Source organism: Asterias amurensis, chromosome 1, assembly GCF_032118995.1.
Source record: "Asterias amurensis chromosome 1, ASM3211899v1".
Classification (NCBI taxonomy): Eukaryota; Metazoa; Echinodermata; class Asteroidea; order Forcipulatida; family Asteriidae; genus Asterias; species Asterias amurensis.
The window spans coordinates 35,135,313-35,162,242 of NC_092648.1; the positions used below are offsets into that span (position 1 = coordinate 35,135,313).

General features: G+C 38.4%; 1 protein-coding gene across 3 annotated transcripts in view; it reads right to left on the reverse strand.

The window, feature by feature from the left end:
- Positions 1–10,830: 10,830 nt before the first annotated feature.
- Positions 10,831–26,930, reverse strand: part of LOC139938174 (dynein axonemal heavy chain 6-like) — a 98,724-nt gene continuing 82,624 nt past the window's right edge. For all 3 annotated transcript variants that reach the window (XM_071933575.1, XM_071933584.1, XM_071933568.1), the window contains 11 exons: positions 26,245–26,455; positions 25,316–25,418; positions 23,485–23,700; positions 22,471–22,668; positions 21,534–21,727; positions 19,771–19,982; positions 18,857–19,077; positions 17,185–17,398; positions 16,251–16,408; positions 12,948–13,094; positions 10,831–12,201 (listed from right to left, as the gene is read on the reverse strand). In XM_071933575.1, coding sequence (XP_071789676.1) covers positions 11,944–12,201; positions 12,948–13,094; positions 16,251–16,408; positions 17,185–17,398; positions 18,857–19,077; positions 19,771–19,982; positions 21,534–21,727; positions 22,471–22,668; positions 23,485–23,700; positions 25,316–25,418; positions 26,245–26,455 — 2,132 coding nt within the window. In that variant the 3' untranslated portion in view covers positions 10,831–11,943. The remainder of the gene's footprint in view (positions 12,202–12,947; positions 13,095–16,250; positions 16,409–17,184; positions 17,399–18,856; positions 19,078–19,770; positions 19,983–21,533; positions 21,728–22,470; positions 22,669–23,484; positions 23,701–25,315; positions 25,419–26,244; positions 26,456–26,930) is intronic.

The following is a 26,930-nucleotide window of genomic DNA, read 5'->3' on the forward strand; positions in this document are numbered from 1 at the left end:
GGTCGCGTGTCACGCCCATGAATTAACACTATTTACCGGTCATAAACAAAGGTTTATACACACCCACGTGACGCGGTCTCCACCAATAGGAACAGCGAAACTGTCAGAGGTATTTATGAATGGCAGATTAAACCGATCAAAAGATTTCTTGAAACACAATGACATTATTTTGCCAATGTTCACACCCTTTCTCCTGCTGGTAACTGTTTGTTACGTCTCCCTTCCGGACACACGGCGAACAGTGCTACATGCCCCCATGGGATTCCAACATTGTACATCTACTTTCTGTTTAGTTCCTATCCATACCCTAACAACAGCCAGGTTTGCACAGCGTCTGCATTGAGTCCCTGTTACGTTTTAATTGGTCGATCGATGAAGTTTGATTGCTAGACTTGTCAATGTCCGTCACCTCCATGTGTGCCTTGTGGTTTTACCTTCCAGTTTCTTATTTGCTGATCACATCGGCACTTTCCTCGTTCGATATGGGAACGTTCAACTAGACATGATTGCAATTGTGAACAAACGCAGAGCTGTTTCGTTAAAGGAACACGTTGCCTTGGATCGGACGAGTTGGTCAAAACAAAAGCGTTTGTAACCGTTTTTTATAAAATGCATATGGTTAGAAAGATGTTTTAAAAGTAGAATACAATGATCCACACAAGTTTGCCTCGAAATTGCGTGGTTTTCCTTCTACTGTGCGAACTAACATGGTCGGCTATTATGGGAGTCAAAATTTTGACCCCCATAAATGGCCGACGTGTTAGTCGACTAGGTAAAAAGAAAACCACGCAATTTCGAGGCATGTTTGTGTGGATCGTTGTATTCTACTTTTACAACATCTTTCTACCCATATGCATTTTATAAAAAACGGTTACAAACGCTTTTCAAAGACCAACTCGACCGATCCAAGGCAACGTGTTCCTTTAATAAAATTTTCAAATTTCTGAACTGAATTTTAAATTTTCAAACTTCTGACAGCTAATTACTAACGTTGCAGAAACAAAGGCTCCGTACACTCATTAAGTTATGCACTGTGGGCAGTTCTGGGGACTTTACCCACACATGTCAGGGTAAGCCTACTTTGCTTGGTAGGAAATAGTTTTTTTAAGACAGAAAAAAGTATGAGAAAAAATTCGGAGTCACCTTATCAAAACAAGCCCATACAATGTGCGTAACGACATGCACGACAGTTTCGCTATTCCTATTGGTGGAGAGCGCGTCACGTGGGTGTGTATAAACCTTTGTTTATGATCAGTAAAAAGTGTTGAAACATGGGCGTGACACGCTAGCTTGCACCTGTGCTTATAAGACAGTTTCTTCATTCCTATTGGTCAAGAGCAACATCACGCGATACGCGCGACGCGCACAGCATTCCCTTATAAGGAGTTGTTTACCCGAGGGCCTTACCATTTCATAGCTGGAGGGGTGTTGTGTTGAAAGAAATCATTGAACAATTAAAATGCTTGCATTTATTTTACCTTTCGACCAAAAAGTGTTCATGCTTTTTTACCGAAAAGGTATTTAAGAATGGGAATCAAAGTGTGTTGAATCGGTCTTCAACCAGTGGTTTAAACCTGCCGATGCCTGGTTCTTGATAACTTACCTCGACTTCGTCTCGGATCAAGAACCAGGCCTCGTTGGGATTAAACCACTAGTTGAAAACCTCTTCACCACACATTGATTCCCTTATTTAAAAAGTCACTACGGAGCACCTTAAGTGCCATTCAAGTTATAACAAGAATATTATAATAATTATTAAGTTATAATAATAATATAAGAAGAACGCCTGACGTTCAACTCAAACAGAAAAAGTTAAACAATTCAGATTCAGATTCTAACCCTAACCCTAACCCTGCAGAACACTCCAAGTTGATTTGGAAAGATGTACTCTTTTACACTTGTGTAAATAGTAGGCCCCATGGCACTCATTGATCCGTACGTGATCACATTGTTTAAATAAAACTAAAATATCCGACTGGTTGATTATATAAATAAAAAAAAACTTTAAAAACCCCGCATTTCTAAGAAGATTTTAAATATTGACAAGATACAGCTTTCCAGGAAAGGGAGAAATTTGTTTTAAGAAAACATGCAGTATGATCCACTCAATCTCATTGGGTATGCTCGACTATTTGTATTGGTGGGAGTAGTGACAGGATTATGCAGGGTTTAGCGACCGTTATCACTTTCTTTATTCCTTGTCCCTCACGTTGAGCAAGATAAGATCATCCAGTTGGATTTGGGTGCAAACTAGTCACTGCCCCCCCCCCCAAAAAAAAAAAAAAAACGCACGGGCAACCAACCCCCTTCGAAAAATGCTATGGTCGCGTTTTTGTGGTCAACCCCGGAAGAAAATACATTATTTGAAAAGCGTTACTGCGGTTACGCTTCTGAGATTCATATTTTGGGACCAAGAAACTGATATCCTTTAACCTAAACCACATCACTTCGAATTGAAATGCTCTCTTCAAAATGCTTCATTTTCTCGAAAGCTAATGTACTTCTAACCAATTAAGTTTGTATTGACATTAATTATGAGTGATTACCAAACAAGTACTTTCCCTTTAAAAGCCTCGATGGAGTAAAATGTTCACCTAGGGCATAAGTCCATAAAAGAACCCCCCTTCCATTTCCTTTTAAACCAGCCCATGTGCACTTTTCCCCCCAATAAGTAAAACCAACACTAAATTAATTCCCATTGCGTATGTGCAGCCTCGTATCAGCTTGAGTTTGAACAGGTTTGTGTCGTGCATGCAATATACTGTTTGCATCCATTACACCGTCCAATCACGATCCAATACCTACCCCCAGGCTCAATGTGTACTAACATGCCAGTGAAGATTTCATAACTTTAGGTTTTGTCCTTCTCTTTTATTTAATTTCCAGGTGTTTTATTACTAACGTCCAGACATTAAACACATACCACCAAGATAAAATAGTCTTAATTAAGTTTTGCTGATGATCGGGCATGAGTTTTTTATATATATATATTTATTTTTAATCTAAACTAAAAGGCTTTATTGTATCAGTATGTTGGTACTTGACTGCCGGTTCAAACTTTCATGAGAAATGTTGTTAACTTTGAGATGTTTAAATATAACGCCATTTCTCTATTGTCCGTAGGCCTATACTGTAGGCGAATAATGGAATTTTGCCTCTGGTGATAAACGTACATGGGAAAAAAGAATGAGCTGTTACAACCAAAAGGACATAATAATATGGGATAAATGCAAACAATAGCAGTGGATTGGCCTGACGGTTCGACCCTAGTATGGCCTCTCGTGAAGGATATTATGGGTGCGTTCGATTAGCTCGACCCCGCGGTGCTCACTCGGGTGAGCCCATGACAAGAGCTAATCGAACGATTACACTCGCCCTCTCGTGGTGACGGCATGCACCTCAGGTCACCCCCCAAGTGACCCACTCCACAGGCAGGGCACTGGAGCTGACCCGGGTGAGCCCCTGAAATGACGTCAACGCTATTCGAACGCATCGGGGGCAGACCGGGGTCCACCCAGAGAAGCTAAACGAACGCACCCAGATCGACATAGAAATAAGAATTTGGCACACCGTCAGAACGCCATGAGAAAGAACATGCCCATGCTTCATGTACAATGCGTTTTTAATGAGTAATTAATAAGGTGTACTTGTGTAGCTCACAACAATCTGGTGCACTCTGCAAACTAGACCCCGATTTTAATGAATAAATTCAGCTACTGACATTACCTTCTCCAACACCACGTCTATCTAGACCACTAAGGTTCAATACAATTTGCCAGTCATCGCTAATGGCGCATGGACCACATAATACCACACATTGTCCAGCAATAAAGACCACTTCTGTAGTGTAATACAATCAAGTTCAGAGCCTCCATCCTCCATGATACAATCTGCCAGCCTCCAAACTTCCTCTCCGTTAAGTTTGTATCTGATTATACGATTGCAATGAACTCCCCAGAGCCTTGGTGTCACCCTTGGAAAGTACTTATTTGCGTAAATGATGTTAAGAGTGGTGTGAGTTAGGATCATAAAGGATGTTGGAGATCTGCGTTGGCGCACACATCAACCGCCAATCAGAGAATCTACGTCATCAGTTGAAGTAGAAATCATTTCGTCTTCGACTAGACTATTTGGTATCTTAACTCTAGTGAGGGCCAGTCTCCCTCCCTCATTATGTGGACAAGAAGTTTGCAGAGTCCGAAACCACAGCTCTTACGTTTACTGTTTTTTTTCTTTTGCTATTTGTGATTTCCGCTGGGTTGTTCGCCAATAAGTGGTCCTTATAAGTTGTTCTAGTCTGTGTGGTCCCTTTCCTCGTGGTTCAAGTCTTAGTGGTTCTCTCTCCTCTTGGCTCTCGTCTCTGTGTTCATCTCGTTGTGGTTCAAGTCCATGTGGTTACCTTTGTTTCGTTGCGAAAGGGTTTTTAACATTTTCAAAACAAGTTGTGTTAAAGTATCCACATAAAACAAAACAAACTTTGAGAAAGGTATAGAAAAAGGCTATATTTTAAAGTGTTTGCCTGAACAATAACTTCCCCGAATAGGCGGCGCATACATCAAAAACCTTAATAGAACAGGTCATGGACGTGGTTTGACTATTAATTATTCCATCCCAGACTATGTTTGTATTGCCAGTTGTCATAAGAAATAAATGCCGCCGATTCCGCCGAAATATCTCGCATTCCCGAACTCAAACTGCAACACAAACTCGTGGAACCCTGACTTGGTGTAAATCAATGCACGAACAGTGGCTGATGCTAAGGGTAATGTAAACTATGTCAATCTTTACAATAGGGTTTGATTACTGACTATTCAGTCCATCCCAGCTGCCTCATCGCGAGATGTAAGGAAGACACTGTTATATTTGTAAGGTAATCTCTGACACTGGCAAAGGATTGCCACTGCTATGGAGTGAATTGCATCAGATATTTATCACATTGGACAGGTCATTTCAACGGTGGACTGCTTTACGGCCCCTACCTTTCAAATTTCTCAGATTTCATTCTAGCATATTATACATTTTCTCGGTTGCAATGGCAGGGGAGGGTTTGAAAATTATTACCTAATGCCATGGACGGCTTTGTTAATTTGTAATCGCATACAGAAACTTAATTTGTCTTTTTTCCAAAGGTGCGTTGATGGAGCTCAAGTTTGGCTTAATATTGTCACCATAGTTTTTGCTTGTCACTTTGAGTAAAATGCATTGCACACCTTTGGTAATTGTCAGCCAGTGTTCACACTTGGTGTATCCCAGTTGGTAAACGTTGTTGCAAGATATTAATGAAAGAAACACACCGTTGTGACACAATTATGTGTGTGATTTCAGGTGCCTAAAAAGGTTTCAGTTCTTAAGTATTTAAATATTTGAACGAGAACTTAACTCTTTCTCAAATACTATGTGACTTCTGACTCAGATGGAGAGCCGTTTCTCACAATGATGTATGCTATCAATAGCTCTCCATTGCTCGTTACCAAGTAAATTATTTCGTGTAATTATCATTATATTGTTTAGTGCCTGTAAGTTTGTCACCGTGTTTGAGAGAGTTGATTTGGAAATGTAAGGACTTGTCTAAATTGGCTGTTGGTACGGCTACGGCTGTTGCTAAAGGTTGCTTTTGACACTCCGATTCAACGTAAATTCTCATTTTACGCAAGCCATAGCAATATCCGCAACATGCGACTCCCATTTGCTTCAGTCGTTAAATCGACAGCATGTCACCCATTTTCCCTCATCCACTGGAGTTCTCAAATGTAGAACTGAACTTGGGAAACATAAAGTAAGACTTTCAACAAATGCCACCATGGTTAAGAAACATGACTATCTTGTCAAGTAAAGGTATTGGAAACTCCGCGGTAGCACTTAAAGTGGCATTCTCATACCTGGTGATATTGACTCGAGGGGAACTAAATATTTGACTTGCTCACAGCCAGGCGGACCACAATTAACAAGCAGCTTGCTTGACTATGGGCTTGACAGATTACGTTCAAGGGATAAATTTACCTGTTTAAGTTCGACGTCGTGTGTTGAGGGGTCTTGACCGTGAAGAAGAAGAATGTCCACCCGTATTTATTCTTCATGTATTTACACATTTCAAGCATTTGTTTTAGGTGGTTGGTAATCAAGTTAGACCTATACATGCATTGTGGCGTAACCGTGATTATGAGCAAAGGTGTGGGTGGGAGGTTGAGGGTGGGTCATTTGCAAAATTGGTTTCCACAGTTGACCGTGCATTTTAAATGGCAACACTCATTTGCATAATGCAAGTAAAACGAAATTTGCAATTGAGGTTGTACCAAAGAGCATCGTGATACATTAGGCTCTGGACATTTTGGGAACTAATCAATTCGCATGAAAATTACTTGGTAACGAGCAATGTTTTAGCAATACTTTAACACATTTATACGGGAGACGACTCCCTCTGATGTAACATAGTTTTTGAGAAAGAGGTAAATTCTCAGTACATTTTGAATCTGAGAAAGAAAAGTGTCCAGTGGCTTTACAATCGAAATAATAATTTCAAAAATACATTTGCAATCCGGAAGACTCTTCATCTGTAATCTCACCAGCCCCTGATGGGTTTGATTTATGTGAATGGTTCTTTTATACACAATCATAAACTGATATCTGATATGGTTCTTCCAAGAAAAGAACCGTATTTAATCAGTCTCTCAAGACGTTTCGAACAGTCTCCTCGATAGGTTGTGTAGTTATTAGGGGAAGAAAGGAAGCTGATATTGCGATAAATCAGTCACCCAGGAAACAACACACTGAAACTCATATCGATTCACCAGAATGCAAGCTTTTTAAATTTCTGCCATTCGTTCTGTAGACAGAGAATCGTCACGAATAATAAAGGATAGCTAGTGTAAACCAACGATGGGTATATACACCACGGGTTAGTAAGTTTTACGCAAGTGAAGTTTGGGCTATAATTTGTTTTGTGTAAGATGAAACCTTAATGATGTATCTTATTGTTGCACGAATCGTCTGGTCATGGGCAAATTCTTAGCACTAAAAAGGTTTGCTAATTGCTCGGCTTGTGAAATTTAGCCACTACGTTTAATCCCTACAGGCAAAGTTCTGTGAAGTTTCTTTATAGCAAAGATGTTTCAAGTTGTAACTGAAAGCTCTCCCAAAACATCGAGTATCGCCAAAATCCAAATTAAACAAATTCAGAGAGGAGTGTGTCGATTGCCCGTGCCTGCCTTGAAACTTCGAGCTGTCACGTACATTGCTCCAACTAGGCTGTTACACAATACCAAAAACACGTATAAATGTACTTTCCAAATTGGCTTTGCACCCCTGAACTGTTCAACCAAAGTTCTTTCGTAAGCACCTTATGTCACGAGCCATGTAATATGAATAAACCCCATCTTCATCTTTCATGTTTTTAAAATGCCGTTTCGTTCCCCACATTTATTCTTCACTTGCAACAGAACAGCATATTTATGCTGCAAAGACTGAAGTTTGAGGCACTGGAGTATTCTGTCATAAACACGAGCATGCTCGTCAAAATATAGAGACAACGAATTCGGACCTCGTTAAAACAAAGTCAAATAAACCATAGAGACGAAACTTTCAATAAATTTGAACATTTAAAAAACTAGTTAATGGCCTAGCGTGACGTTTCGACCCTAGCAGAGTCTTTCTCTTAGCCTCCGAGAAAGACTCTACCATGGGTCGAAACGTCAGGCCAAAATGTTTTTTTTTGTGCATGTATGCCATCGGTCCAGTTTGTTGGTAAGTTGTTTGCAACAGCTAATTCTAATTTTCTTAATTTCAACATGATCCCTGATGTAGGCCTAATGTTAACATGATAATTGATCGCTTTGAGAAGCCCTTCGGGTGTGAAAAGAACGATATAAAAATATTATTGTTATTATTATTATTACTATTTAATTAATAAGATAGACAAGTCAGGTTGAAAATGTGAAGCATGTACTTGATGTCATTTCAGTAAGCAACCGGTTCTTTATACGTTCTACAATAGAACACTTGCCCGTCTTGCACATTGGAGCTCCATAACGACCTTCGCTGCAAACCAATAGACCATGTCAAATTATTGTGACATCACATCCTTACTAAAGAGCCACAGAGCCTAGACTTTCCGCAGGCACGATTTGCACAAACAGCTCAATGAACGGAAACACCATAATGCAAAGTTAAAAACTTGTTTACCTGTTACTTTCCTCCCGAATTGATATAAAAATTATGACACAAAAAATGTAAAATTTACCATGTTTAGTGTAGTACCTTGCCTGCCAGAAAGGCCCTGAAACGTACAGGGTCTCTCTTTGATACCATAGGTCCCATGGAGTTATACAATAAACTCTCCCTATAAGGGAAGCCTAAAATCTCCACACTAACTGTTGTTAGTACAATTGCTACAAAGTACACAAAGACGGTTTGCGTCTTTAAGAACAGTCACCTTTGGATGGACGAGTGCTACTGGACACTTAGACTCAGCCTGAGGTTAAGATGGCAATCTCATTGACTCCAACTTCATTTGGCTTCGACTGTGTCTTGGGAGGGGATCATGTCTCTATTGGGAAAGCTGTGCATCTTATCTCTCACAAGACTTGTTTCATTCCCTCAAGCTTTCATGAGTTTGAAGGGTAGGTGGAGATGGTGGCTAAAATTGCTATGGGCGGTGTCCGAGGCCTGACTAGAGAATGGTCTATCAAACTAATTGTTGATCGTGCACAGAGCTAGTTTAATTAACTACAGCTAACAGAGCAAACCCCATACCGCCATAATATTTAATTTAATTTCATGTATTCTGGTTGTGAAGCTCTCAGAAAAGCGAACTCAATCGCTGTACTAAACAAGAACCCAAATTACAAGAAAGAAGACAAGAAAGGAAGTTTCAGTTTAAAATGTGGTATGAAAACTCTGGAGAACTTTTCCTCTCTCTAAAGGTAAAAGAGTAAAAAACACCACTCTTTACATTTTGAATTGTCCCTCAAATGGCTCTTTAAAAAGAGTGGTTATTTCACTCTTTTAGGGGTGTTTCACTTCATGACAGAGTGACAAATCACTCAAAAAAAACAAACTTCAATATAAAAGAGTGGAAGACCAAAAAGAGTTGTCCCTCATAAGGTTGTGTGCTTGGTTGGTCGCTCTGCTTGCTGTTTGTGGTATAAGTCATGTTGACTTTCTCTTGCCATCAAGGGAATAATGGAACAAACAATAGCTGGACCCCACAAAGTCAATTTGTAAGGTTGTGTGCTTGCTTGGTCACTCTTCTTGCTGTTTGTGGTATAAGTCCTGTTGAATTTCTCTTGCCATGAAGGAACAAACAATAGCAAGGACCCCACAAAGCCGATCTGTTGGTTAGTGTGTGACGCTTGGTCGGTCGTTTGGGCGCTTGCTCTTTGTGGTATAAATCCCGTTGACTTTCTCCTGCCATCGATACCAACCAGACAAGACGGTGTCTTCTCTGGTCCCATCACTCATGTCATTACCATCGATGTTATTTAAGTCACCCCGCTGTCGCCTCCTTGCTTAACCTTCAGGCCCACTGTCTTGATGAATGAATCAAGTTTCACAATATGCATGTCTTAGAGCCCACCACAACCCAGGAAGGGAAAATTCTGGTTGATGATAATCCAATTCAACTGATATTGATTGCGTGTGTATTATACCCGTCATTCTACAATTCTAGGGTAGTCACGTATCGTGTACATGTTGTAGGTCTGAACTCTTTTGGTTAAAGCAAAGACGTATAGACCGACTGATATAAAACGGCAATCCGGTGTCCTTAGAAGGAACTGTTTTGCGACAATTCAGTTGTTCCAGTGATGGAAGGCACTATGACAGAAACCAATCCTGTGGAAATCCGATTACTATTAATGGTGTTAAAAGGTGTTTGATTTTTAGTAAGCTAAGTTGATATAAAACGGCAAACCTGTGTCCTTAGAAGGAACTGTTTTGCGACAATTCAGTTGTGCCAGTGAAATGCACTATGACAGAAACCAATCCAGTGGAAATCCGATTACTATTAATGGTGTTAAAAGGTGTTTGATTTAAAGAAGCCAAGTTGGTATAAAACGGTAAACCCGTGTCCTTAGAAGGAACTGTTTTGCGACATCTTAGTTGTTCCCAAGTTAAAGGCACTATGGCAGGATCCAACCTAAGGAAATCCCATACATAATGGTGTTAAAAGTTGTCACTAATGCAACTCTTGGAAGCGACAATTTTTGTTTCGTCGGTGTTATTTTACTATCAATATTTGGGAATTACTTCGGGGAATCGTGCCTTTGATGATCAGACATGGAATTTAAATTATGTTATAAAAAGGGATTTATTCATAATACTTTTCCCCAATAGCCCTATTACTTTTTATGTACAATTGCTAAAAGCCGGAGTATAACCTTTTTCCCTCTCATTTCAGTTTGTTTTCCATCAGATAATTTTTGTTAATGGAAATTATTAATAATTAATGTTTGACGATTATGTTGTCTGTGTAATTGCCCTTTAAATGTTGAATGTTTTTATTGACTGCAAGTTGTTTTTAATTGATTGGTTTTAATGTATCATTTACGCTGTATTATGTATGTTCCCTTTTAATCACTCATTTCAGCCGTTTGTTTGCCATGTGATTTTTAAATGAATAAGCCAAGTATTACCGCGCCAAAATTCCATACAAACAGTTGCCGTTTTCGTTTTTGCTAAATTTGACCACCAGATTTTCTGAAGTTGTCTCTGTTTGTTTGGGTGATGAGATATCTTTCCCTTTTTCAACACAAACACACTTCAGTTTGCTTCAAGATACCAGCTGATCAGCCGAGCTCAACTGACAAAGTAAAAACAAACCATGATTATCATTCGTCTAGGTACAACATTGGGATATTTATTCATCCAAATTTATTAAACCCATGTCGCATGCACCTTTTCAATGGACGGAATATTATTATTACCACCAAAAACAAGTAATCCACAGCAATTCACTCCTTATAAATTATATACATCCTATAAGTTCAATTTATACAAATAAAATATCTTAATGCGGTATCAAATTACATTTATACATTTAATTTGGATGAATTTGAGGGAAGTTGGATAGATTTATGGAAAAGCAAAACACCAAGCTTCATTATTGATTTCAGAAATAATTGACTACGTCATCAACTGTCATGTAAACTTATTGTAAGGCATGTTCAACTAACGCACATCAACGTCATGCATGTGGTTGCATTTGTAAAATATTCATAAATATTTCCCCTTAATCCACTTCATAATCCTCCATAATCCATCAACGGCCGGTTCCCACCCTAGAGCCCTTATATTGAGTTATCAAAACTGGAAGGGCTCTGAAGGACTTGGTCTGTCTGACAGAAACAAATAATGGGTTTTGGGTTAATTATTAAAGAGTCATTTTAATAAATGGCAATCTTAAATAATGGTATCGATGACATGGCTCAAGTTCATAGAGCTTCTTAATCACAATAAGTAGCTAAGCACAACATAAGTAAGCAGAAAATTGTTAAGCAATATTTTCTGCTTAAGCAGCTCTATGAAATTGAGCCCGGTTTTGTTTCATTTTGCAACAGACTGCTTCAGGCACTTTTCTTGTGAAAACTTTTTCTTTTATAAGTAAATGTGAAATATTTATGTTAATCTTAAGCTGTACAATTTGCATATTTCTGTTAAAATATAAATAAAATTTAACGGACGGATAAAGATACATGTAGTTGTTATAAGTAATCCAAAATTCTATCAACCATAAAAAGTGTATTTTTGCTGACAAACAACAATTTATGTCAATTTCACACAAAGATATAAATGGCTTGCTAGTCTGTTGTTTTTAAAATTAAAGCGCCCAGACTGGACATTATTGTTTGTATGCGCCTTTTTCACAACATACAGCATTATTACAGATTCAAGACATAATGTAATGACGCTGACATTACAATTTATGGTCAGTCTGTTTGTCCAACGCGCTCAGTTATCCAGCTGACATAAAAGAGCCACGCCCCTCGTGATCCAAAGGTCAGAAGGGTGCACTGTCGGCAGATTAATGGCTGTGACAAAATTTGTAGAGTGACCGGTGGAGGACAGGGTACCAGCTCGCTGTGAGGTACGATACAGCGGGCACTCGTACATCTTCCCTGTCCATGAGGCTCCGCCTTCTTCTTGTGGTGAGTTGGGGGTGGGTGTGGCTGATGAGACGGAGGGTGGGGCCACACCTTCTGCGGACACCTTGGGAAGGGATGTAAAGAAAAAGTGATAAGAGAGTGTACAGAATATAGTAATGCACAAGTTCTTTTTGAAATGAAACAAATGATGTTTTTGAGAACTTTAAAAATATTGATTTGTCTTTTCTTTTTAACAAAGCCTTTATGTTTAGTATACATTTATACTATTGAGCCAAAACATATACCAAACAACTCAAAGGCAATTTGGCGCAAACAAATAAAATAAAAATAAAATGTTCTTTAAGCCAATCAATCAAACGATCGCAAGTCATTTAAATAACACCACAATCAAAAGTTTGTTCTAGCAAGTTGGTTGGCAAGCTTGCTGTGTTTGGAGTTTTGTAAAAAAAAGAAATATGCAAGAAACTCAATCCAAATCTTGTGGACAATACTGATGAGCGATTCGAAATATGTCCAAGAAATATTTTTTTCAAAAGCTTTAAGAAACAAGCATGCAGAAAAATATTAATAATAATAAGTATACAAGACATTCACATGGCACATAATGCAGGAGCTTCTACTATGTGCAACACAAACTATAAATCAATGAAAAAATATACTAAAAGCAATTGTTACAAAAGAAAGATTATAACACTCAAATTCAAATCATATCAGTAAAGAAATAGCTAAACCCAAGATATAAATGACACAATTTTTGTGTTACCTAAGAAAGAATTGTACGAAGCCCCAAGATTCCCTCATAGAAAACAAAAAATAATGTTTGGATAAGATTGAAAGGATTCAAGATACCTGCACCGGGATGAAATGAACCTCAGGGAGACGGCTGAATCTCTCCTCAGGACGAGAGTCTTGGAGGGTGAAGCTTGAGGGATCAAATCTTGCTCCATCTAAGAAGAGCCCGAAGACAATAACACCTTCTTGGGGAGGCGTGGGTCCCTGTTGGGGGAGGAAGATAACAAACAGAGAAAAAGGTTCAGGATGGATTGAAATGTCAGGAAACTGCAGCGATTCCTGGAGAAGATTATCACCAGGTCCAGCCTGGAGTCATCTGTAGTAGTTCCATAGTTTATAAAAGGTATCAGTTATTAAAGGCAGTGGACACTATTGGTAATTACTCAAAATAATTATGAGCATAAAACCTTACTTGGTAACGAGTAATAGGGAGAGGTTGATAGTATAAAACATTGTGAGAAACGGCTATCTCCGAAGTGATGTAGTTTTCGAGAACGAAGTAATTTTCCACAAATTTGATTTTGGTTGTTTTCTTTTAATATTATCTCGCAACTTCGACGACCAATTGAGCTAAAATTTTCACAGGTTTGTTATTTTATGCTTATGTTGAGATACACCAAGTGAGAAGACTGGTCTTTGACAATTATAAATATATAAACAAAAAATAAAAATATACCAATCGATACATAAAGATACAAAGAAGCAAAACAGAATAAAATACCATGCCAGTGAGTGGCGAGGAGGAGCAGGTGACCAGCACCTCTACAAAGCCGTCCTGCCACAAAGAATGTCCTCTTTGTTCATAGGTTAGTATTTATGTATAGATGAAGCACCAAGGCTCACTTATCTCTGAGATGAAATTTAATAATATAAACTATGATAATAATAATGGAGTCTTATAAATATTGTACAAGCACCCAAGGTACTAATACATCAAAAAACATTAAAGGCAGGAGACATTATTGGTAATTACTCAAAATAATTGTTAGCATAAAATGTGAATTTGTAATGAGTGGTAACGAGTAATGGGGAGAGGTTGATAGTATAAAACATTGTGAGAAACGGCTCCCTCTGAAGTGACGTAGTTTTCAAGAAAGAAGTCATTCTCCACGAATTTGATTTCAAGACCTCAGATTTAGAATTTGAGGTCTCGAAATCAACCATCTAAACGCACACAACTTCGTGTGACAAGGGTGTTTTTTCTTTCATTATTCGACGACCGATTGAGCTCAAATTTTTACAGGTGTGTTATTTTATGTATATGTTGAGATACACCAAATGAGAAGACTGGCCTTTGACAATTACCATGATTACCAATAGTGTCCACTGTCTTTAAGACAGATATTTAAAACTGTTCTAATAAGGAAACCGAATTATGCAAGTTCTTTTAGTACATGTATAAGGGTTTAAAAGGTACTGCGGAAGGATCAACAACCACTATCAGGAATAAAATGTTCTCTCTGATTCCAGTTTCTGACTTGGAGATTCCTGGGATTTTAAAGATTTATTTGTTGTAGATTTTTTTTAAAGAATCTTGTTTCCGATGTTTCCGATCGGTGTGTTGTTGCCAAGTGGATAAGGGCACTTGACTCAAGGTCAGGCGTATCTGATTGACAGAGTGTGGGTTTAAGTCCTAGCCATGACAATTGTATCCTTCAGTAAGACAAAACCATTATTGCTTCATCCTTCAGATGGGATTTGAAGCAGTTGGTCCTGTATGTAATGCATGTAAAGGAACCCAGTGCATTTTTTTCTCCAGAAATATTTTTTATTTCAATTCTGAAATTCATAACAAAAAGCGCATAATGTTGAAATAACCCAAGTAACACAGTAGCATGAGATAATAAATATATTTGGCGCACAATGAATCAGTAATAATCGGCAGAATGACAACATTTAGGTGTAAGGTGAAGCAGGACGCTTTTGTACCATAACCTATGGACAAACAAACAAACAAACATAAAACCACGGAACAATTGACAGGACAAAGGACAAAGGAAGCAGACAAGACAAAATGAGACAAGGCCAACACAACTTACAAGTTACACCTATGAATAAGAGTCAAGGAACTGAGCTCTTATGTTTTTAACAAACACAGATAAGAAAGAGAAAGGCTTTGCCTCGGTATTCCTGTTTTGATTAGTGGCATATTGAGCAACAGCACCTTGTAAACCATTACATAGTGCTATGGAAAGAAAAAAAATTCTCATACTAAAAAAAAGAAGTAGCTCCATATACTTTGCAGGAAAACTACTGAATGTTGGGTCACCATGAGCGTCACTGAGTGACAGATTTGAGCGCGGCATAGGAAGTCACTATTATTATTATCCTGGTGTGAGATTCTACATTTCTCTGACTGTTTATTGAAAGAATGTTTTTGTCCTTTTTTGCCTGGCTTGGGTTTAACTTTTTTCCTCCAATAAAATATAAAATGTTATCAGCAAATAGTGTTGAGGGACTGTGAATATTTCTGATATCTTGTATTTAAAAAAAAAAAAAAAAAGGGAAAGGAAATATTCTGAGATGCTTCTTCGGTTAGTCAGAACATCTAATATTCTTCTTACGAACATGATTCTTAAAACAGTAAGTCTAGTTCCTTAATCCTCTTATTATCAATTCAACAAGATGAGCTGTGAGAGATAGAGCTCCCTGTCTAATCTGAGATACAACTGGGTCATCTGGCCTGAGGAAATGATTACAATGACCTTCTGATACATAACAAGCCTGAGCCTTAATATAAAATGTCATATGTCAATGGTATTACAAGCAAACTCCGCTGTATGTCATTGTCCAGTACTATTGGTAATATTGTCAAAGACCAGTCTTCTCACTTGGTGTATCTCAACATATGCATAAAATAACAAACCTGTGAAAATTTGAGCTCGATGGTCATCGGAGTTGTGAGATACACCCTTGTCACACAAAGTTGTGTGCTTTCAGATGCTTGATTTCGAGACCTCAAATTCTAAAATTTGTGGAAAATTACTTCTTTCTCTCAAACTACGTCACTTCAGAGGGAGCTGTTTCTCACATTGTATTTTACTATCAACCTCTCCCCATTACTTGTTAACAAGTAAGGTTTTATGCTGATAATTATTTTGAGTAATTACAAATAGTGTCCACTGCCTTTATTAAACCTGTTGTCCAGTCTGTTCTCGGTTGGCCAAAGTGTGAAAGTTTTGCGAGTGCAAAAGCTTGCGAGCATGAAGCCTGCTTACATACATTTATCTTTGGTTTTAAAAGCCCTACTCTGCAATCTAGGGCGTTGCATATAGTTTTATTTTTATTTTTATTTTTTATGGATTTCCGGTTTAAAACTGAGAAATCACAATTCTAAGAGAGATCAAAGCTTAATCTAACCTTGAATGCGACATCTCTGACGTTAACCTGCTCTTCAACCCTACTCAGTGACTCTTCAGTATCCTCGACCCCTGTGATGACCTTAAAGTCAAAGGTCAATGAGTCAACTGAGACTCCCTCTCGACGGGCATGATTCTGCAGAACGGCAGTCAGGAAGCCTATTCAAGACAAAGAAAAAAATTATCATAAGTAATAATAATAATAATAATAATAATAATTATAACATGGATTAAAGATGCACACTTCTCCAGTGAGAATACCGATTATGGAGCCTACAGAAAAAGAAAAAAAACTTTATACAAAATGAAAATGATGGCTATTAGAAACTTATAGTTAATTTTTGAACAAGTGTGACTTCAGTTCCCTTTTGAAGTTGTCGAGTGATGTTATTTTGCGAAGTGTTACGGGAAGCTTATTCCACATGACAGGTGCAGTATTGGATTTATAGTCTTGATCTGGGTTCTACCAACAATTGTGATCCTGCAGACCTCAAAACACAACTACTTTAATAATAAGAATAATTATAATATCATAGTCTTATATACTGTAGCGCAGGTATCTACCAAACAAGGTACTCCAGGCTCTGAGTGTATACAAACTTTCAGAAAGATAGGTTATTGCAGTGATGGATTTTGAGACCCAATTATGTACATGTAGCACCTAATAAGGGTTTACAAGGTGCTACGGCACATTCAGCAGCCACAGCCAGGAACACCAGGGTGAACCCTTCTCTTTTCGATATGTGCACTGGGTTCTTTTACATGTGTTACACAGCACATGGGACCAACAGCTTTACGTCACGTCCAAAGGACAAAACTTTCCTTGGTGGATATAAGTATCGTATGTATGGCAGTATTTAAAGTTATTGCAGATAAATAGAATGAGAATAAGGCTGAAAATTCTACACTTACAAACATAACCGAACAAATCTCACCTTGGGGAAAGAAAAATCCCGGGAGCCAAAAGCTACGAGGTTGCTCACGTAGAGTGTCAAGGTCAGCGAGGTCAATGACAGGTTGGTTTTGACCTTTGAGCTTTCGCTCCTTAGCCTCTGTCACGAGGTCCGTCCACTTGGTGAAGAAGTCTACCCTGCATTGGAGGTCAACGACCCAGGAGGCAAGGGGCTTACAGGACTCATAGGCAGCTTGCTGTAATGGAATGTACAATGTACAACAATCAATACATGATCAGGTCAGGAAAGACAGTCCAAATATTTGTTTAAAGCACATTGCAAGCTAGTAATATTATTGATAATAATGAAGTAATCTTACATAGGCCAAAGTTAACCTAAAAATATGCTGAAGGTGCTAAAATTTAATAACTAAAGCCAGTACAATATATACAAATTAATTCCTACTCTACCGTCTCCTGACGCTGACTAGAGCAAGCTAGTCCAAACGTTGAGAACAATTAAGAACTCACTCTCTCAACAAAAATATACACAAACAAAAATGTACAGAAAAGGAATTAAACAGAAATTTTAAAGCACATTGCAGGCTAGTAATATTAATAATAATAAAGACTTAATCTTATTTAGGCCAAAGTTAACCTAAAATATGCTGAAGGTGCTACAAAATTTGAAAACTAAGGCAAGTGCAATATATAAATCAAATTCTACTAAACAAATTATAAACATTTAAAAATGTACAGGTAGGGATTAAATAGATAGTTTAAAGCACCTCAATACAATGTCCACAATATCCTTTCACTTTTTTTTATAGGAACCAAATACCTGGGAATTACTTGATAGATAGCTAGAACTGAGAAAGCACTCAAGTGTATGTCACGAGTGCGACCGGATTCTCCACCCACTTTGGCAACACACTTTGATTCCCATTAATAAATACCTTTACGGTCAAAAACATCATCACTTTTTGGTCAAAAAGTAAAATAAATGCAAAAATTATAATTGTTAAATGATTTCTTTCAACACAACACCCCTCCAGCTATGAAATGGTAAAGCCCTCCGCCGCCCTCGGGTAAACAACTCCTTATAAGGGAATGCTGTGCGCGTCGCGCGTATCGCGTGATGTGGCACAACTCTTTTTCAGCCGTTGCTCTCGACCAATAGGAATGAAGAAACTGTCTTATAAGAACAGGTGCAAGGTCGCGTGTCACGCCCATGAATTAAAACTTTTTACCAGTCATAAACAAAGGTTTATACACACCCACGTGACGCGCTCTCCACCAATAGAAATAGCGAAACTGTCTGAGGTATTTATGAATACAATACAAATACAATACAATTCAGGAACATAACAGGAAGGAAGCAGAAACACCTGATAAAACCACGACCAGCCATCATCAAAAAACAAAACAGTAATCAAGAATGTAGACAGTTATTTAAGTAGACAACGGCAACACAAGGCCAAATTATGTGGCGTTACAAGGTAAAAATATTATTACAAAAATTACACAGATTAAAAGACATGAATAGTACCACCACAGTACGGGGGGTACGGTACATACATGTAAATACATTTTAATTAAGACATTCCAAAGACCAAATCAGCGTGCTTCAACCAAACTTCCCAATTTTTTTGCCCAGAATACCCCCGGTTTTGAAAACACTGGGGGAACACTGGGGCTTAGCATTCTCATTTTACCTGCCACGTCCTTGGTACCCTGTGATGCAGTAAGGCTTTGTACATCTCCTCTAGGGTCTCTGACATGACTACTTCTCCATTGATGGCTAGACATAAAGCATTCAATGTCGTGTGGATGATGGTCAGCAGACGATTGAAACGATCCATCTCCTGACGAAGGACAGTCAAGAGGGCTGATGGGGTCTCTGCCTCCGACGGATTGAAAGGATCCTCTTTGATCACTGTAAGATAAGAATATAGCATTGATATCTACAAATGTCTATGATAAATGTAATTACTTCTGTCAGTTGGGCAGTCCTGGAATTTCACCTTGTTGAAAGGGCAAGTCCATTTTCATTTTGCAAAGGGCACTTCCATTGGAAAATCTTAAAGTCAACATGGTCAATGGGAAACTTTTGAAGGGCACCAAGGCCAATACCAGGGGCAGTCGAGGTGTAGTTCTAGGCCTGGTTGGGAAGTCGTTTCATTCCTCTAGAACCATCTTTCATGCTGGAGAACATGTTCACTGACGGTCCAATTCATCAGCAAGAAATCAGAGACTGACTGCAGCTGGTCAAAAAACCTTATTAAAATTTCATAGAAGTGCTTGAAAAATGGATGTTGTTCAACCATGTCCAAATTACATGTAAAAGTTTGTAATAAATAAACAACAAATTGGCAGAAAATATAGCCCAGTCAATGAGCAATAGTACAGCAGAATGTAGTAAGTATGAAGGCTGCTCAAATAAGCCAAGGCTTTGGGGAACAGCCCTAGACATAAAACAAAATAATAATTAACAAAAACAGCGTACCAAAACAATAATGGACAGGAAAGAATGCAAAATGCACAATAACTTCAATCAAGACATGTTCATAAATAAAATACATTTAAAAGTATTGAAGATGAGGTCCATATCTACCGTGCATTTTCTCACCTTTTACTTCAGCCGTTTTCTTCCCACTGCCAAAGCCTGACGTGGTTCCGTAGTTAGCACCAGGAAACATGCTGCCAGCATTGGACTTGCTCTGGTTACCAGACTTCTTCTGTTCCTTCTCTCGTTCCTCCTCCCCCTGGATACTGATTGACAGCTGATGCTGGATGTCCACAGCTAGCTCCAACACCATTTCATCGTTGCTCTTACCAGTTCTGCCGTTGAAATTATTAAATTGGTTTACTTACCCTTAAACTGTTAAAGGCAATCCTTGAAAAAGTAGATGCTTAATTCTAATTTTCTGCTTAAACTTGTTCAGTGCCCACTTTTTGTTTGCGTTTTGAACTTACATGCATAGCTTTTTGAGGTTTTCGATATTATGTACAAGTATATAAATGTTAAAGACAGTTGACACTATCGGTAATTGCCAAAGACCAGTCTTCTAACTTGGTGTATCTCAACATGTGCATAAAATAACAAACCTGTGAAGATTTCCAACTCAATTGGTCGTCGAAATGGCGAGATAATAATGAAAGAAAAAACACCCTTGTCACACGAAGTTGTGTGCTTTCATATGCTTGATTTCGAGACCTCAAAATCTAATTCTGCGGTCTCCATATCAAATGGTGGAAAATTACTTGTTTCTCTAAAACTACGTCACTTCAGAGGGAGCAGTTTATCACAATGTTTTATAATATCAACAGCTCCCCATTACTCCTTACCAAGTAGGATTTCATGCTAATAATTATTTTGAGTAATTACCAATAGCGTCCACTTAAAAAAACAAAAATGTATCTTGCGGATATGTGTTACTTTGGTATATCCCAAAGTCAATAGTATTTCATGAGTGATAATGCCCTCTTGTGATAACATATACATTTTGGGCTGTACATGTACAATTGATGACAGTTTTTGAGTTCATTAAAAACCATTGTACATGTACGACAATAACGCTTTCAGGATACATAAAATAGATCAAACAAGTACAACCTTAGCATTGAAAGAGCTAACATTGGTAATTTGTAGTTACATAGGATTTGAGGCATTGCATGGTGAGGTATCAATGTATATGGTTTGCGGTAACACCATGTGTGTATCTACTTGCCAGGTAGAGTTTGTTCTTAGAGAACTGTCTTGCTTTATTCTACTGCCGCGGAGTAGATAATCGGGGGTTCGGGAGACTTCTCAGTTCTGAAAAGAACTGTCCTGCTTTGTAACTATTACCAGGGCGGATGGTATAGAAAATAGACTGGACTACTACTTTAGTAGTTGTAAACAAAAATAATAAACAAAAACAAACTAAGCTGTTTACAGGATGAACAATTGGTTACTGAAATATTTTAAGCTTTTAAGTTTTCAATCTCTCATGTGTCATTGCTGTCATTATGGATAATTTAGTTAAACGAAACAACCACAATACAGCACCTTGAAAGCGCTACAAGGTGAGGTGACGCATATTGCTGCCAGACCATGTACCAGAAACACCAGAGCAAGCAAGCCCCTTCTCTTTACAATAAACGCACTGGGTTCTTTTACGTGCAAACATGGGACCTATAAGGCTTAATAACCCATTTGAAGGACGAATGTTACTGGTCTTGTTTGAGGACAAAAATGTCAAGACAAGGACTCAAACCCACTCTCTGCTGATTGATATGCTTGACTGCTTGGCACACCATTGTCTTTGACCAAAGCAAAACTTCATGAATTTGTAAGCGTTTTTCAAAGCCTACAAGGATAAAATGAAAGAACATGTCACGTAGACTTACCCAATCATCTGAGCAGTGAGTCTTGGTTGAACACTGAGTAATGTATCGGTGAGTCTCTGAGCTTGGTTTTCCCTGTATGCCTTCTCGGCGTTAGAATGCATCCCAAAGACCTCAGGAGAATCTGTGTCAGGTAGACTCTCAATGTAATCTCTACTCTGGGCCAGAGAAAATCCACTCGGCAGAGGGTGATACACCTGTAGAATCAACTCTATTTAGTTAATTATTGTTATAATAGACCTTTATCACACTGCAGTCTGGTTCCCTGTCTACAGAATGACACTGATGGTTTTAGTTCTTGGGTTGTGGAAATGTACCAGACTATTTTACGATCCTGCTTCAGTCTGGTTTAAGCCGTGTCCGAATTACAGACTTTGGCTACAGCTCATGCGCGTCTGCCTATTCTTCAACACTGGAAGACGCGCTGATCTAGCCGTAGCTGTAGCCAAAGTCGCCGTTTCGGACATTGCCTCCCTTTGGTTTGAAAGGAAGAAAAACAAGATGGCGGGACCATGATAAAAGTATATTAGATTGAGGATAAAGAATGTTTTTCCTCTCTAAGTTTACCTATACGCTGTTGTGTGGTTAACATTGAATTCTCAGTGCCTGTGAACAAATTTCCCACGCATACTCTGTATGAGTTCGAGCCAACGACTTATACTCTATGGTTGCAGAGGAAACTTTGTTGCAATCGATTAAAAACTTTCTGTGTTTGTTGACCCACACAAACAAAAACAAAAAACAGTTGTAAAGACAGATTACGGATGCTGATTTTTCAAATGATCTTTCAAAATACCTAATTCAATACTCTTCCAATCAAATTATTTGCAACTCTTAAAGCCTCTCTTTAATTACGGAAGCCGAATCCACCGAGGGATTCCCCCAAATATACTCAAAGACCAATCTCAGCAATCATAATCACCCCCCCCCTGCCCTTTACCTTGTTTGGTGAATAGCTATAGCTAGGCTCCAGCGCCTCGGGACAGTAGAAGGAGTTGAGAATACTTATCAAGCATCTGCGATCCCATGAGTCCGTCACGCGGCCGCCGTACGCCACCTCCCCGGTCAGATAGCGCAAAGCCTCCCACGGAGGGTCCTGATGAGTCGTCAGCAACAACTGAAGCACTTGTATTGACACCTTAAAGATTTGCAATAAAAAGGTTGTGTCAAATAAAGAAATGTGTCCTTTAATCTTTCTCTAAATGCAAACTGCCTCAAGCCGTGGCTTAGCTTAAATGCTGAATGTTTAATTCATTTTTTTTTGTACTAAAGATGAGATTGAACGGAATATGAGAACTCCTTAAAAGTCTGAGTCCCACCCAGACATGCCAGATGTTACATTTACATCGTTATTGCAGTGTAAGTCACGCCTACTTCACGAATGTGCACAAAGCACAGTTTTTGCCTATTTTTTATTTTCTTAAAAAAAGATTGTGTGTTTGTGCATAGATGTTGCCTGTTTATTGTTAGTTCCATTTTTCTTAACTCTGAAAAAACTCTGTTAATTTGAATGTTGTCAACTTTTAGTGATTTTTTATTCAATTCAATTCAATTCAAAGCGTTCCAACATTCAATTCAACTCAATTCAAATAAACTTTTACTTCCACACTTCCATAACAAAAATAACGACAATTACAAGTATTACTGAGTAAAGCAAAAACATAATTAAGTAACAGTAAACATAAATGTAATTATTCAGATTAAATAAACCATTAATATATAAAACACTTGACACAAAACATAAACCCCTTTGTTTGGGATTTTTTCCCCATTAAAACGCGACCTAATTCAATGAAATTGTCATTACTTATTAAAAACTAGAAGACTGAAATTAAATTACACATTTAGAAACCAATGACACGCAAGTCTCTCCAAAACAAAAACAAGGAGCCGTTCCATTGAGACACTAGAGGGCAGTCTTGATCTCACTAGGGCACACTCCTAATAAACTCACCTCTAAATCCGAGGCACTAAACTCATAAATAATATTCCATCCCAGCGCACCATACTTCCTCCTTTCATTAATGACTGCATTGAAGAAGCAGAGACCAAAGAGTAGATCCTTCCAGACCGGCCCGGGAGCAGGACTGTCCCACATTTCATCAGACACGGTGCTACCAAGGGAACGTAAGAGGTTTGCTTTCAAGCCCTGGGGGGACTCCACGGTCATCTAGAACAAGATTTAAATAAAACGACTTTCAATTCCAATGTAGCAAACACAGTGTGTATCTAAATCACCACTCAGGGTTATTGACTAAAGTTTCTCCCACATGCTTAAAGCCATTATTAAAATAAAAATAAAAAAAAAAGGTTCACAGATTTACAAATAATTTACAGGGTTTACAGAAGGTGATGGTGAAAGACTTCTCTTGAAATATTGTTCCATGAAACGCTTTTCTTTTTGAGAAAACATTAGGAACACGTTGCCTTGGATCGGTTGGTCTATAAAAAGCGTTTGAAACCATTTGAAAGCGTTTGAAACCGTTTGTTATGAAATGTATATGGTTAGAAAGATGTTTTAAAAGTAGAATATAATGATCCACACAAGTATCTCTCAAAATTGCACGGTTTTCTTTTTACGTCGCGAACTATCACGGTCGGCCATTTATGGGGGTCAAAATTTTGACTCCCATAAATGGCCGACCGTGTTTTTGGACGAGGTAAAAAGAAAACCACGCAATTTCGAGGCATATTTGTGTAGATCATTGTATTCTACTTTTACATTATCTTTCTAACCATATGCATTTTATAATAAACGGTCAAAAAACGCTTTTCAAAAACCAACTCGACCGATCCAAGGCAACGTGTTCCTTTAAATCAATATAAATTCTCGATAGCGAGAATTACGGATTTATTTTAAAAACATGTCATGACACGGCGAAAATGTCCATAGATTTACATTAAACTTACAGGGTTTGAAGATAATGATAGTGGAAAGCTTCCCTTCAAATATTTCTTACTGAGGTGGGTGCTGTAGTTTTTGAGAAATGAGTAAAACAATGTCATGAAAATACGTTTGTAAATGATTAAAATAATTTTTGTCTCATGAGACGAAAATTATTTTCATGACATTGTTTTACTCATTTCCCAAAAACTACAGCACCTCAGCATGTAATATTTTCAGGGAAGCTTTCTACTATCATTATCTTCAAACTGTGTAAGTTTAGTGTGTGTGTGTGGACTTGTGTTTTTTGTCCTACAAAAGTTACATAGACCCTTTAAGAAGAATGTTTTAATTTTTAACTGTTTTCTGCTAGGCAAAAATGAGCAGCATACGAACTTACAGATGGTACATGTGAAATGGTATTTTGGCTAACCTAATTTTGTTGTACTGAAACAATGACCTCCAGATTAAAGAAACACGTTGCCTTGGATCGGTCGCGTTGGTCTTTGAATAGCGTTCTGTAACCAGTAGTTATAAAATGCATATAAATATGCCTCGAAAGTACACCTGGTTTTCTTTTTACCTCGGCAACTAACACGGTCGGCCATTTATGGGCAGATGGGACACCGTGTTAATTCGCGACGTAAATTAAAACCGTGCAATTTCGAGTGATACTTGTGTGGATCATTATACTCTACTTTTAAAACATCTTTCTAACCATATGCATTTATTAACGGTTTCAAACGCTTTTTATAGACCAACTCGTCTGATCCAAAGCAACGTGTTCCTATAATGTGTCGGCGCTCTACCAACTCAGCTATCTACCCCTATGTTTACCCAGTCAGTTTCCCTTGGTATTCAAATGGTTCCAAGAGAACTCAGTTGGGACTGCTTGACCTACCTTCATGCCTGTCTGTAGTATACTAACAGGGAAGCAGGGATCAGGCTTAGAACTCAGCCAGAGTCGGAACTGAGGATCGATGTCAGCGCTTGGTTTACTGAAACTGAAGACGAATGAGAAGAATAATTATTTCAAAATGAATGCAAAATAATCTGTTGAGAGTTTAATTTGAGAGGACCTTGCCTTTTCAAACTGTTTTTTGATGGCTGTAAACGATAATCTCTTCTTTATATCACTGCCTAAGCTGGAGTATTAACACACGCATGTCCGTTACTAGAACTGCATGCTGAACACATGTTGTGAAACGCAATATGTGGAACGCGTGCTTAGAAATCTAAAATGGCAGACCTATAAAAAAAATTCCGCCATGACCATCTTTATACCAGCTAAGCTATGTGCACATCTGTGAACATTTATTTTTTAAATCTTACCAATGTTGTGCATGTCCTGATGCATAAATGTAATGTCACTAGAATCACAGTTTTATTTTCACACTAAATGTAACTTCAAACAAAGAAAAGTAAAAGTCCAAGAAATTACCAAACTTTTCAACTCATTTTCCCAAAACATGACACTACAATAGACCGATCCAGTAGGCTCCGCCCACAACGCACGTGTGAGCAAGAACACGTGGGGCTCTCCAATGCCTTTCTGCACAACTCTGCCGCGGGCGCCAAGATACGTGCACGCATGTCGGACCTTATTTGTCGGACCTTTCTGCGTTGTGATTGGTCAATACGCAATGGGGCGGTGGATCGGTCTATTTAATTCATTCTCACAATTTCCTTTACACACCTTCTTTACTCCCTGCTGCTCGGCACACAAAGATACACACTGGAATATTAACTTGACAAGTCCTAGGATTATACAAATAATGTGAACAAGTTATCTGGAAAACAAAACCCCACAAAAATATCTGAAAAACTTACCCTTCAACAATTGTTTGCAGTCGAGGCATAAATGAAGCAGCTAAGTGACAATTCTGCAGGAACACCCATCGCCCTTTCAAGATCTGTGCCTTGGCAATCAACTCCTCAGCTTTGGGTCCCTGACCACGCCCTAATGAGATCATATCAACATGGAGGGTACTACCTCGCTGCTCACGGGCAAAGCGCATCAACTCAGCTGTAGGGTCAACACCTTGTGGGATGAGAGGAGAGACAAACTTGTAATGATCCATTCCAATTCTGCTTAAGCAGTAAAATATTCTGGCATGCAACTGCCCGTTGAAAAAAAGAGGAAAATCTTCAAAGGCACAACGCAAGTGCGGAGCGAGACCCAAAATGGTACCCTAGAAAATGTTGAGGTTTATTAAGCTCCAAGGTACATTGTTAGCATGTACTAGGCTTATTTTACATTTTTGTAGTTGTACATTGTTGTTGCCAGGCATATATTATACTTAAAAAAAAAAAAAATAAAAAATGGCAGAAATGAGCAGGATAGCAGTTACAAATTGTACGCCTTACATGTACATGGTAGTTTGGCTCGTAACCTTATTCTGGTAAGCAAAATTTTGATGCGCTGGGCTACTTTATTTCCTTAAGCAGCTCTAAGAAATTGGTCCATGTTAGAACAAGCCCATCCACACAATGGGCAAAGCTGGTGTGATGTGTCT